We start from the raw sequence: 13530 nt of genomic DNA, 5'->3' as shown, positions 1-13530 counted from the left end.
TCTAAAGGAAATGTGCACTAGCTAGGTGAGGTAGCACACCTGTAGTGTGAGCCTACTACTTGGGTAGTAGTCGCAGGTGGATCAGGGGTTCAAGGCCAGTCTTGTCTATACATTGAGTTCAGCCTGGGTGACAAACGAGGCTCCAGAGGCAGCTCAGCCTGACTTTTTTTTTCTTATTTTCCAGTTTTTCGTGACAGGGTTTCTCTGTATAGCCCTGGCTGTCCTGGAACTCACTCTGTAGACCAGGCTGGCCTCGAACTCAGAAACCCACCTGCCTCTGCCTCCCGAGTGCAGAGGATTAAAGGCGTGCGCCACCACTGTCTGACTTGTAATCATAATGTTTGGGAAGGAGAGTCAGGCAGATCCCAGGGGCCTGCTGGCCAGTCAGCCTACCTTACTGTCCCAGGCCAGGGAGAGATGCTGTCTCAGGAAAACAACAGTAAACAAACGCAAGGTGGATGGGAGGGCTGGAGAGACTGCTCAGCAGTTCAGAGCACTGACTGCCCCCAGAAGAGAGGGATTCAGTTCCCAGCACCCATGTGGGGGCTCACACCCACCTGTAACTCGAGTTCTAGGATCCAACATTGCCTTGGCTGTCAGCAGGCATGTACACACAGGCAAAATACCATATACATAAAGTAGATTAAAAAGAAAAATCAAGGCTGATAGCTCCTGAGGAGTGATACCTGTAGTGGGCCTCTCCACACACCACATGTACACTCGTGTCATGTATATACAATAACAAACAGAACAAGCAAGCAAGCATGCAGGGAGTCTGCCTTCCATACCTACAATGGGGGCAGATTCCTCTCTAGCAGATGACCCTGGGACCCAGGATCCCTGACTCAGACCCCTAAGCTCTGACCCCTGCTCTCTCTCTTGCCCACTCAGGAGAACCCGTATGTCATGCGCCGACCCAACTTCCAGGCCTTGTCAGGGAATGAGCGCTTCGAGGGCTTCTGCGTGGACATGCTTCGGGAGCTGGCCGAGCTACTGCGCTTCCGATATCGCCTGCGGTTGGTAGAGGACGGACTGTATGGGGCACCTGAGCCCAACGGTTCCTGGACAGGCATGGTTGGCGAGCTCATCAACAGGGTACGGCTGACGGGGGTTGGGGAAGGAGGAAGGGAAGGTGGGGCCAGATCACAGCACAAAGCAAAAGAAAGAGGCAAAAGGTTGAAGGTGTACCAGTAACCTTTGCTCTGAATGTCCTAGGGCCAGGGAGGAAAGGCACAGCATTGTGTCACCTGATATGTTTTCCCAGGATGCTCCTCTTGGGTACAGAGGTTTGATGAGTGAATGATGATGGTGACATAGAGTAGGAATCAGGGAAAAGCATGAAGTAGTCAAGGGTGGCTTCCTGCAGGAGGCAAGGCCAAGAGCAAGGTACTGTCTGCCCAGTACCACCAGGGAGGCCTGGCACACTTCAGGCACCAAGAGTTGTCTGTTGGGGTTTGAGGATGCAGATCTGTTGGTAGAGTGCTTGCGCGGCATACATGAGACCCTGGGTTTAATCCATATAAACCAGGCATGGTGGTGCGCTCGTGATCCCAGCGCTTGACAGGTCGAGGCAGGAAGACTCTTTGTTACATTGTAAGTTTGAAGCCAGCCTGGGTTATGTCACTTGAGACCTTGTTGCAAAACCAGCTAAAAAAAAAAAACCAACAAACCAAAACCCAAAAACAACAGCAACAAAAAAGCCCCCAAAGCCCAGAGCTCTCGTTAGGTGCTTGTGAACCACCTACTATGTGTCTTGCCCTGTGCTGGATTCAGTGGACAGGGACCTTGCTCTTCAAGAACTTAGTCTTGTTAGGATCCAAGAAACAAATGACCACAGTCCAGGGCCATGTAGATTTTGATGGAGCAAACTCAGAGGGAAGGACCCCAGCAGACCCCTGACTCAGCTCTAAGAGCTTCCCAGAAGGGACTGTGCTGCCTAAAGTGATGAGCAGAGGGTGTTGTGTTTTATAAAAATATAAGGAGAGAAGGAATATGTTTGGTGGATGTTCAGTCAGGTATGGGGGAAGGGAGTGCCTCTGCGGGTCCATGCTGAGGCATCCCTTCTCCCCGAGGGACCAGCCACATGATGAAGGTATAGTATAGAATAGAGTTTATTCAGGGAATGGGGAGGGGGAGTTGAGGGAGTAGAGACAGAGAGAGGTAGAGAGGAGAAGTAGAGGAGTAGAGGCCAGCCATGAGCACGTGGAGAGAGAGGGGGAGGGAAATGTGAGGGAGGGAGAGCAGGAGCAAGAGAGCAAGAGAGCAAGAGAGAGGAGGGGGGCAAGCAGCCCCTTTTATAGTGAGTCAGGCACACCTGGGTGTTGCCAGGAAACTGTGGGGCAGAGTCTAGATGAAATGCCAACAGGGGGCATAAAGGAAGTCAGGTGTGAGGGTGCACACCTGTTGTCTGAGCACATGGAAGGCTGAGGGGGAAGAGCATAGGTTTAAGGGTAACCTAGGCTACAGGACAAGACCTGTCTTCCTCTACCCCCCAACCCTCCACACACACACATACACACACACACATACACACACACACACACACACACACACACACACACACACACTCACTCCAAAAAAAACCCACATGGTGGCACACACCTGTAATCACAGCAGACAGGGAGCAGAGGCAGGGAGATTACCAATGCAAATCTCACAGTGAGTTCTAGATCTGCAAGGACTATGTCTCAAACTCCCCCTACCCCCAATACCCTGCCAAAAAGGGGAGAGGCATGATAAATCAAGGAGACATGGGGAGGAAAGCAAGCAGGGTTTACAGAGGTGGGGCCCTCTGAAAGTGAGGAACTCTGGGTGAGCCAGCCTGTGAGTGGGAAGAGCTTGGATGAAGGTGAGGAGGGGGAGAGCCAGGCAGGAGAGGTAGGAGGCAAGGACAGAGTGGAAAGAATATTCTGGAGTCAGACCAGCCTGGACTGGAGTTCATGGATCTTTTCTCTGCTCTGAACCCCACTCTCCCCCTCCCTACAATACGATGATGCCTGGGAGGGTCTCACCTCATGTGTCACTTGTCAGACAAGTGGGGATCATGCAGTCTTCTCTGTCCATTTTCCATCTGTGTGTGCAGAGATGCCTGGTTTTGTATGTGATGTGCACGTGTGTGGAAGCCTCAGTAGCTCAAGTGGCTCTCTCTTTTTGTTTTGTTTTATTTTGTTTCTCTGCATAGCCCTGGCTGTCCTAGAACTTTGTAGACCCCTGGACAGGCATGGTTGGCGAGCTCATCAACCGGGTACGGCTGACAGGGGTTGGGGAAGGAGGTTCAGGTTGGCCTCGAACTCAGAGATCCATCTGCCCCTGCCTCCCCAGTGCTGGGATTAAATTTGGTTTGTAGCTGAAGGTGACCCTAATCACCCTGATCCATGTCTTAATTACTGGTATTCCGTGGCACTTGCCACCAGTTTATAGGAGGTGCTGGGGTTTGAACCCAGGGCTTCATGCATGCTAGATACTTACTCTACCAACTGAGCCACATCCCTGACTCCTGTAGGCTTTGTCTTTTATTTCAGAGAAAACCAGGAGGGAAATCCTTAGAAGCAAGAGGAGCTGGTGTGCAGAGCAGGGGACTGCAGCGTGGGCAGCCTTGACATTGGACTTGGCTAGGCTCGCCCTTCTGTCTCTCCCAAGCTAGAATTTACTACTTTGGAGCCCCTGAAAGTCATCCAGATAGACACAAGCAGGGTATTTTGTTACAAGGACATTTATCCCTCCGGGCATTGATTCTCTGAAGTAGTGACTCTCTGAACAGTAGAACTTCTCCTCACTGAAAGCAGAGCCTTTTCTGAAGCCCACACAAAGAGCTGCTCCTGAGGAGGAAGGCGTGGGCCGAGTCCTGACTGCTTGGTGCCCCCCCCCAACACACACTTCAGCCTGCAGGCAAGCCCCAAGGCGTGGTCTCCTGAGGCAGAGGGCTGGTTAAAAGTCTCTGCCCCAGAGTAGGTAGGTGTTAAGGCCCAAATCCCTAAAAGGAAGGCCTGAGCAGAAGGAAAGAGGCCTAAGGCTTTGGTCCTATACCCAGCCACGGTCTGTATCCACAGCCCACTCCTCTTTCTAAAAGAGTGTTTGCATATGTGTGCAAGCACCTGTGCTGTGTGTGGGTCAGGAACTTAGGCTTTATCCGCTGGCCCATTGCATCAGCCCAGGAGTTTCCTCTGAGTGGAAGTGTGGCCCAAATAAGCACCCTTCAGAGAAGGAGGAGCTTTCAGCTTGTTCTCAGGCACATCTCCATCTTGGTGGCTTCAGGAGGTGAGCATAAGGCTTTGGTACCTGGGACCACTGTATCTGGTTACCGCACAGCCAAACCCTTTAGTCTTGCTTCTGCAGTGCACTACCCATGTGGCCTTTGGCAAATTAATATTACCCTGCCTTCATATAAAATTAAAGGACTAGCTCCTAGCTCCTGGCCCGTGGCAAGGCTGGGAGCAGCGAATGAATAAAGCTCTGTAAAAAACCTAGGGCAGAGCCTGGTAGGCAGGGGTGCCACCTGCTGGGACGTGTTCTGTTACTGTTCTTATGCCTGTCAACATGGTCAGTTCAGGCATGCATTCATCTGTTTGCCAAACAGCTGTCATTAACTGAGCACCTACTGTGTACCAGGCTATCTGTTCTACCCTGAAATAACCAAGCCAGGCTTAACCTTGCCCTTACTGGGCAGATCAAGGAGCCAGAAAGAACCCCATCAGGACAAGTTGGTTCAAGTGAGAGAGGGATAGACTGGCCCGAGAATCACAGTAAAGACTGTAGATAAGATGGTGGGGCCAGGGCTGGAGTACAGCGGAGACTAGGGGAGGGAGGGCCTGGTGAATGCAGGGCCTGACGGCTCCTGGGGAAAGGGGTCAAGGAGGAGGATGCAGTACAGCTCCCCCGTGTTCAGCTGGGGCAGCTTTGTCCAGCTGGGGCAGCTGTCGACATTTACAGAGAGAACCATAGAGGAGAAGCAGGCTGGGTGCACAAGGAGGCTGAGCCTGGGTCCTGCCGAGTCTGTGCTGCCTGCGGTGGCATGGCCAGGCTTACAGAGCCACGTGGGCGTCCTTGCCAGATCACCCAACAGCAGCAGCAGCAGCTGCCCTTGCTTGACTTCACACCATGTGCTGGCTGGCAACTCTCCAGTTGTTACTTAACTCCTGAGAGCAGCGTCACTACCGGCCCTGTCTGCTTGAGGCCTGCGGCTTAGCAACACAGGGACATGTCCCAACTACCCCCGGTGGCAGCCAGGTGTGTCTGTCCCTAAGGCAGCATCCTTTGCAGACCTCCCAGCAGACATTTAGGAAGCCTGGAACTGCCAGGATGTGGTTGCTGTAGCCGATCAAATGTTCCTTCAGGACTTCGTCCAAGCGCTCCATCCTCATAGCCTCACAGTGAAGGAAGGATTAGTATTTGCTGTGAGGCAGAGTGGGCATCTCATCAGGCTGGTCCCAAGCTAGAGAATGACTTCCGGACGGTTGGAAGACAACCCAATGTCCTGACCCCAGCCAGGGATCCTTGGTTGTTCTTGAAATCCAGGGCATTTATCCCACCCAGTGGCCACTGCTGGGGACTATCATTCCCACTGTGCCAAGAATTCAGTCTCTGTCCCTCTTTTCTTTTTTAAAGATTTATTTATTCTTATGTATATGAGTGTTAGCCAGCATGTATGCCCATGTAGCTCCTGTATGCCTGGTGTCCATGGAGGTTAGAAAAAGACAAAGACGTCAGATCCTTTGAACTGGAGTTACCGAGAGTTGCTAGCTGCCATGAGGGTGCTGGGAACCAAACCTGGGTCCTTTGCAAGAGAGACTGTGCTGCTAGCCGCTGAGCCATAACTCCAGCCCCATTTTTTATTTCTTCCTCCCTCCCTCCCTCTCTCCCTTCAACAAGATCTCATATATGCCAGGTTGGCCTGCAGGTTGGGTGACCTGCAGACAGGCAGCTGCCCGTCTGAGTCTTAGTGTGCCCTAAACTTGGAAGGAATTGGAGAATCAAACCCAGGGCCTCACGCATGCTAGACAAGCGCTCTCCCAACGGAATGGCATCCCCAGTCTGAGCCCTGTCCTCTTCCTGTCCTCCTCACCAGCTGTCTCACCTCAGGCCATTCTACACAGTCTTTACAGTGCAAGTCTTACCTACAAGGCAGACTAAGCGTCTTAGGCCAGCATCAGAAGGCAGAGGCCTTGGACCGAGGGAGCGAGGAGTTTTGCTCTGATACAGTGTTTCCTGCTCCACTAGCCCTCCCTGGGCTGGATGAGGACATCTCCCCTGACCTACCTGAGGCCTTGATGCTCTTGATAGATTAAGTCTTGTGCTGGGAGCTGTGTTCAGGGAGCATCAGGACCTTGGTCAAGGGGTTGTGTCCCATTGACAGAGCTGTGAACTTCTATCACCCAGGGCTGCTTGGGCAATCTGAGGTCCACTGTGGCAGCCATGACACTGGGTATACAGAGTGGTTAGCAGCTGGCCAGTGAGCTTCAGGCTCTGGGGGAGGGGATCGTGTAAGATTCCTGGCTAGCCACTATATCACTCTGAGCCTCAGTTTCCCCTTTGGAAATAGTACAGTATCCTCTCCCACATACACACGCACATGCATACACACACAGCTTTGGATTAAGTGGGAAGATTTCTGAGCTGCCATGTGGGTGCTGGTCTTCTGGCAAAGCAGCCATGCTCTTAGCCACTGAGCCATCTCTCCAGCCCTCAAATGGGAGCATTTGTGAGGCAGGCCATAGCACATAGGTACTCAGTGCTGATGTTGTGGTCACAGGTTAGAACATTGCCTGTGGGGTCTGGTAACCCTGGTTTGGACTGAACTTGCTCATTATAGGCTGTGTGACTATAATGAGGCAATAGATAGGCAGCTGCAGTCTTAGTGCACCGCAAACTCAGAAGGCTGTCATTGGAGGACAGGAGAGATCCACACACATGCCGTCAGAACCGAGACAATGTCTGCATCACCTTGGATATGAAACACCCCAGGCAGGAACCTCAGGGATACTGATGTGCCCTGTAAGCTAACATGCAACAAGGAGACAGTTAACTCTCTCAGGGGCTCCATAGAGCTGCTGCTGCCCATCCCCGTATGTGCAGGCATACAGTGTTTCTTCAGCCAAGCACATTGCAGCTGACTCCAGCTTGCTTATGGTCTTCATCCAGCCCTGTCCCCAGGGACTGCACCAAGTCCCCTAGACTTGCATTTTTAAATATTCTGCTGTATTGCCGTTCTAGTTCCAAAAATTGATGTGTTAAGGAAGTTAGCTAGGTAGGTGCAGAGATGGAAAGGAATATTACCATAAGGCAGTTCTTTTTTTTTTTTTAAGATTTATTTATTTTTATGTGTATGAGTACACTGTAGCTGTACAGATGACCGTGAGCTATCATGTGCGTGGCTGCTGGGAATTGAACTCAGGACCTCTACTGGCCCGCTCGCTCCGGCCCCGCTGGCTCTGGCTAGCTCCCTCCAGTGTAATTTACTGCAGCTGTCTTCAGACGCACCAGAAGAGGGCGTCAGATCTCATTACGGATGGTTGTGAGCCACCATGTGGTTGCTGGGATCCAAACTCAGGACCTTTGGAAGAGTAGTCAGTGCTCTTACCCACCAAGCCATCTCACCAGCCCCAAGGCAGTTCTTATGAAACCACCATGTTGGGGCTGGAGAGATGGCTAAGAGCACTGTCTGTTTTTCCAGAGAACCCAGGTTCGATTCCCATCCACCCACATGGCGGCTCTCACAACTGTCTATAATTGCAGTTCCAGGACACCCAGTAACCTCTCTGTCCTCCACTGGCACCGGGCGTGGGGCCAGCATGTGTGCAGGCAAAGCACCGTACACATAAAATAAAAACTAAAAACCAAAACAAAACATCATCTCCTGGCAAGCATGGTAAAGCATACTTAGAACTCTAGTACTCAGAAGGTCAAGATAAGATTGCAATTCAAGGCCAGCCTGGACTAGACCCAGTTTCCAAACAAAACCACAAACGAAATCACCTTGCTACAGTCATAGATTATCTATGTGCTATAAAACAGTATTATAGCCGAGTGTGGTGGCACACGCTTTTGATCCCAGCACTCAAGAGGCAGAGGCAGGGGGATCTCTGAGTTTGGGGCCAGCCTAGTCTACAAAGTGAGTTCCAGGACAGCCAGGGCTACACAGAGAAACTCTTCCTTGAAACAAACAAAATGAAAACAGTGTTATTGTTATTTTATTTTATGTAAAGTATATTTATATTAAAATTATATCCCTACATGTTTTATCAAAAGTTGTGTGACTGGGGTGTTGCTAGCTCAGTGGTAGAATGTTTGGCTTACGCAAACTTGGCTCTGAGTTTTGGATTCAGCCTCCAGTGTTACAGAACCTAAACAAAAACACAAGCCCTTTGTTTGCCTCAGCTCAAATGTACAACACAAATTGATAAGCCATCGGAGGGATTAGCAGGAACGCTCAGTGTGGCTTGGCATGGACCATGGTCTCACACCTCAGAGACAGCCAGGATAAAGGGCAGATCTCCAGTCCTTTTCTTTAAATTCATTAACTTAAGGCCGGGCGGTAGTGCATGCCTTTAATCCCAGCACTTGGGAGGCAGAGGTAGGTGGATTTCTGAGTTTGAGGCCAGCCTGGTCTACAGAGTGAGTTCCAGGACAGCCAGGGCTACACAGAGAAACCCTGTCTCGAAAAAACAACAACAAAAAAAAAATCATTAACTTACACTAAAAAAAATTTTTTTTTGGAATGCATTGTGTAGTCAAGGGCAACTGTGAATTCCTGTTTCTTCTGCCTTTGGCGCCCCAGTGGTGTGATAGGTACACATGACCATACCCAGTTATGTATTTACCACTCTTATTTATTGTTGTGAAAAAGGTGTCATGTCACGTGTAAGCTGTGTAAGCCACTGTTCTTCCCTTTTGTCATCGTCTGAGTGCTTATGTGTGCCTCCCTCAGAGTAGTCTCACTGTGTAAGCCAGGCTGGCCCCAACTCACAGAGCTCCATCTGCCGCACCTCCATAGTGCTGGCGTTTAAGGTGTGTGCTGCCATGCCTAGCCTGCCTAGCCTATTGACATCTTTTTTGTCAGCGTATATAGATCTGTCCCATTTTTTAAAAGTTAAATTACATTTTTAAAACTGTAGTTTGGTGTGCCATGGCACATGCATGAAGGTCAGAGGACAACTTGCTAGAGTCCTTTGCATTATTCGTGTCCTGGGGAACTGGACTCACATCAGTCAGATTTGTCAGCAAGCCCCTTTACCGGCTGAGCCATCTTACTGCCCAGGCCTTATTTTTTTTTCAATGATTATTTTATATATACGACTGTTCTGTTTTCATTCACACCAGAAGAGGGAATCAGATTCCATTACAGGTAGATGATTTTGAACCATCATGTGGTTGCTGAGAATTGAACTCAGGACCTCTGGAAGAAAAGAGCACTAGCCTTCATGCCTTAAATTTTAAAAGCAGTTGAACCTAGTCTTCATTTAATGCCTAATTTCTCCTCCTCCTCCTCTTCCTCTTCTTCCCCCTCTCCCCTCTCTTCCTTCTCCCTTTCCTCCTTTTCCTCCTCCTCTTCTTCCTCCTCTTTGTCTTCTTCCTCCTCCTCCTCTTCCTCCTTTTTCCCCTTCCCCTCCCCTTCTTTCTTCTTTCCTCTTCCTCCTCCTCCTCCTCTTCCTCCTCCTCTACCTCCTCCTCTTCTTTTCTTTTAATTTTTCGAGACAGAATTTCTCTGTGTAGCACTGATTGTCCTGGGACTCTGTAGACCAGTCTGGCCTGGAACTCAAAGAGATCCGCCTACCTCTGTTTTCTCTAGTGTTGGAATTAAAGGTGTGTACCACTGCCACCATGCCCTACTTTGTTTCTTTGTTGTCTACCTATCATGTGCCAGTCTGTGCTCCAGACACTAGCAGGATGCTGTGTACAGACCAAAGAGATGGCCTGTTCTTCTGAAGTTGCTGTTATAGCATGGAAACTGACCGCAAATATATCATGTGAGACAGTGGGGGAATTGTGGGTAAAAACAAAATGTAATGGTGATAAAGGAGCCAGTCAGTGGGTGTGTGCATGCGTGCGTGCGTACGTGCGTGTGAGCATAGGAAGAGATCGCAGTGAGAGGAGGAAGACATCCCTGCAGGGACTAAGTACTATGTACCTCATGTCTGTATTCTTAGCATTCTAGAACATTTTTTTTTGCTATTTTTTTTTTAGATTTATTTATTTCATTTATATGAGTACACTGTAGCTATCTTCAGACACACCAGAAGAGGGCATTGGATCCTATTATAGATGGTTGTGAGCCACCATGTGGTTGCTGATTGAACTTGGAACCTTTGGAAGAGCAGTCAGTGCTCTTAACCACTGAGCTCTCTCCAGCCCCCTCTAGATCATGTTTGACACGCCACAGGCTCTCATAATACTAGCTGAAAGGAGGTTCTGGTCTGAGGGTTGCCTGGAGGTCAGATTGAGCTCACTAGCATCTAAGGAGTGAAAGAATGGAGACAGCCGTGTGGTCCAACAGGGAGGGCACAGAGCACGGGGTGCTGATCAGGGAGACAGAGATCTGGAGTGCTTTTGAACTGCATTGTGAAGCCACTGTGTGATTTAAGCAGGGACACTATAGCAGGGCCAAGGGTTGTCAAATGATCCCTGCTCCCTCTCTAAGACAGGGCCTTACTATGGAGTCCAGGCTGACCTGTAACCTACTATGTAGACCAGACTGCCTTCAAACTCACAGACATCCACCTGCCGCTGCCTCTCTAGGGCCGAGATTAAAGATGTGCACCACCTCTTCTAAGTCCTCTTTTCCCCTTCATATATTATAAGGTTAGCTATTTTATCTGTTTGGTTGGGGTTTTTTTCAACACTCATTTATTGTGGGTGGGGCAGGGGAGCATGGATACACTCTTGCTACATCATAGAAGTCAAAGGACAGTGGGCAGGATTCTGCTTACTCCTCCCACCATGTGGGTTCCACGGACCACACTCTGGTTGTCAGACTCGCTTGCAAGCATCTTTAGTCATCTAGCTGTCTCACGGCCCTTAGTTTTGAGTGTTTCTTGAGACAGGATCTCATATCCAGGTTTGCTTTGAACACTAGATACACCTGCCTCGGGCTCCCAAGTGCCCAGATCGTAAGTAATCATTTTAAGTTTCTAGAAGATGTATTTAACTTTATTTTATGTGTTTGAGCATTTTGCCTTCATGTATGGAAGGGCACCCTGTGTGCAGTTCCCACAAGAGGCCAGAAGAGGGCGATGAATCCCCTGACATCAAAATGACAGATGGATAACCTGGTCCTCTGCAAGAACAGGAAGTGCTCTTCCCATCTCTCCAGCCCCAGAGTAACCATTCGAAAGGATACATACACGTCAGCCAGGCACAGTAGTGATTACAACCATGCTTGTAATCCTAACATTTAAGCTGAGGGATGTCATAAGTTGCAGCCTGCGCTACATAATAAGACCCTGTACAAATAACTGGCATATAACACATTCATTGTTGTGAAACCACCACCTAAATCTGGCCCCAAAGTATTTTCATAACCCCCCCCCCACACACACACACACAGACACACACACCTGGACTCACTGGTAAATGTTTCCCATTCCTGCCTTTACCACCTCACCTCTGGGGGCCAGGAATCTTTCTGTCTCTGTAGTTATCTGCCATTTCAGATAAGCGAGATCATCCAGCACACAGACTTTCTAGTCTGGTTCTTTTCACTCAGTGTGATTTTTTTTTTTTAACATTTTTATTTATTCAAGAACGTGAGTATTTGCCTGCATGTATGTCTTTGTACCATATGCATGCAGTGCCTGTGGAGGTCAGAAGAAGGCATCAGACCCCCTAGAACTATAGTTAAAAGAGCATGCAGTGCTCTTAGCGCTCTGAGCCATCTCTCCAGCCTGTCATTTCTCTCCAGCATGTTGTTTCTGAAGTTCATCTACAGTATCACAGACATCAGTATCACAGTCCTTTAAAAAAAACAACTTGTGTACCTGTGTATGTGTGTGTGTGTGAGTGTGTGTGTGCGTATACGTGTGTGAGTGTGTGTGTGAATGTGTGTGAGTGTGTGTGTGAATGTGTGTACGTGTGTGTGTGTGTATGTGTGTGTGTGTGTACATGGGCACCATAGCACACAAGTGGAAGCCAGAGGATAACCTGTGGAAGTCTGGAAGTCAGTTCTCTCTTTCCACCATATAAGTTCCAGGCATCGAACTTGGGTCAGCAGGCTTGGCAGCGAGCACCTTCACTAGCCACTAAGCTGACATCTCTGCACTCCTCTTCACTTGCCTGCATTTTACTGAACAGACACACCACGTGAGTCTTTTAAATCGCTAGGGGAAAAGTGTGTACTCTGGATAGTCTCTTGGGAAGCACCTACAATAGGGAGAGAGGAGGAGGAGCAGATGAAAGGAGACTTAGACCTGCAAGAGTTGGCCCAGGCTGCATCGACCGTCATGGGACGGAGTCAAGTGGCTGTGGGGTTGGGCTGGGTCAGGGAACGGGTGGCGCACACTGTTTCTATCATGCAGTGGTCAGATTGAGAAAGGAGAATTAGATTTGGATGCCAGTGGTAGTTTGAAACTGAAAGGAAGACCAGGCAATTTCATTTATGGCTAGGGCGTGAATTATTAAGCTCATCCCCTATCAAAGGCTGGCTGGCTGGTTTCCAGTCTTCGCTGGCGCGGCCGCTACTCCTCTGAACTTGGCCTGTGGGTTTGTGGGAATGTCCCTGAAGGATGCATTCTGAGAAGTGGGACAGCCGGGTCAAAGAATAGGGATTGTCTTGAAGTATATACTGCCAAATGGCTATTCAAAAAAGCTCCACCAATTTATATTCCCACAAAAACGGAGGCAAATGTCAGGTTTCCTGGGCACTTGCCAAAAGTGGATATTATCAAGCTGGGGGTGGGGGAAGCTGTGCCAGTGAAGGCCCCAATAGTATCTGCTTTCTTAACCTAAACAGTTACACAGCTGCAGGCCCCATGGACATACACTATTTAGCATTTAAATAGATTTTTAAAAACTTTCTCTTGCCAGGCCTGGTGGCACACGCCTTTAATCCCAGCACGTGGGAGGCAGAGGCAGGCAGATTTCTGAGTTTGAGACCAGCCTGGTCTACAGAGTAAGTACCAGGACAGCCAGGGCTACACAGAGAAACCCTGTCTCAAAAAACAAAACAAAAAAACAAAAAAAACTTTCTCTCTATATATGTATATGTAAATATAAAGAATATTTACCTGCATGTGTGTATATGGTGCCCGGTGCCTGTGGAGGCCAGGAAAGGTTGTTGGATCCTTGGAAACTGGAGTTACAAATGGACTTGTAACTCCATGTAGGTACTGGGACTTGAACCTCTGTCCTCTCACAGTGCAGCACATGCTCTCTTAATCTCTGAGCCATCTCTCTTTCTTCCATTCCACTTCTACCTTCCTTTCATCCTTTGGCCCTTTCTTTCTTTGAGATTGGATCTTGCTATGTCGTCCATGTAAACCTCCAGTCCCTGGGCTCAAGTGATTCTTTCACCTCAGCCTCTGGAGCAGCACACCCCCACAC

The 13530-nt window shown here is 49.3% G+C and overlaps 1 protein-coding gene across 3 annotated transcripts in view; it reads left to right on the top strand.

Moving 5' to 3' along the window:
* Grik5 (glutamate ionotropic receptor kainate type subunit 5) overlaps nucleotides 1–13530 on the top strand; it is a 65144-nt gene that overhangs the window by 25628 nt on the left and 25986 nt on the right. For all 3 annotated transcript variants that reach the window (XM_031385713.1, XM_031385712.1, XM_031385714.1), the window contains one exon: nucleotides 892–1095. In XM_031385713.1, the coding sequence (XP_031241573.1) occupies nucleotides 892–1095 (204 nt within the window). The remainder of the gene's footprint in view (nucleotides 1–891; nucleotides 1096–13530) is intronic.

This window comes from Mastomys coucha, unplaced genomic scaffold (genome assembly GCF_008632895.1).
Source record: "Mastomys coucha isolate ucsf_1 unplaced genomic scaffold, UCSF_Mcou_1 pScaffold21, whole genome shotgun sequence".
NCBI classification, from domain to species: Eukaryota; Metazoa; Chordata; class Mammalia; order Rodentia; family Muridae; genus Mastomys; species Mastomys coucha.
This window is presented reverse-complemented; position numbering and strand designations above follow the sequence as displayed.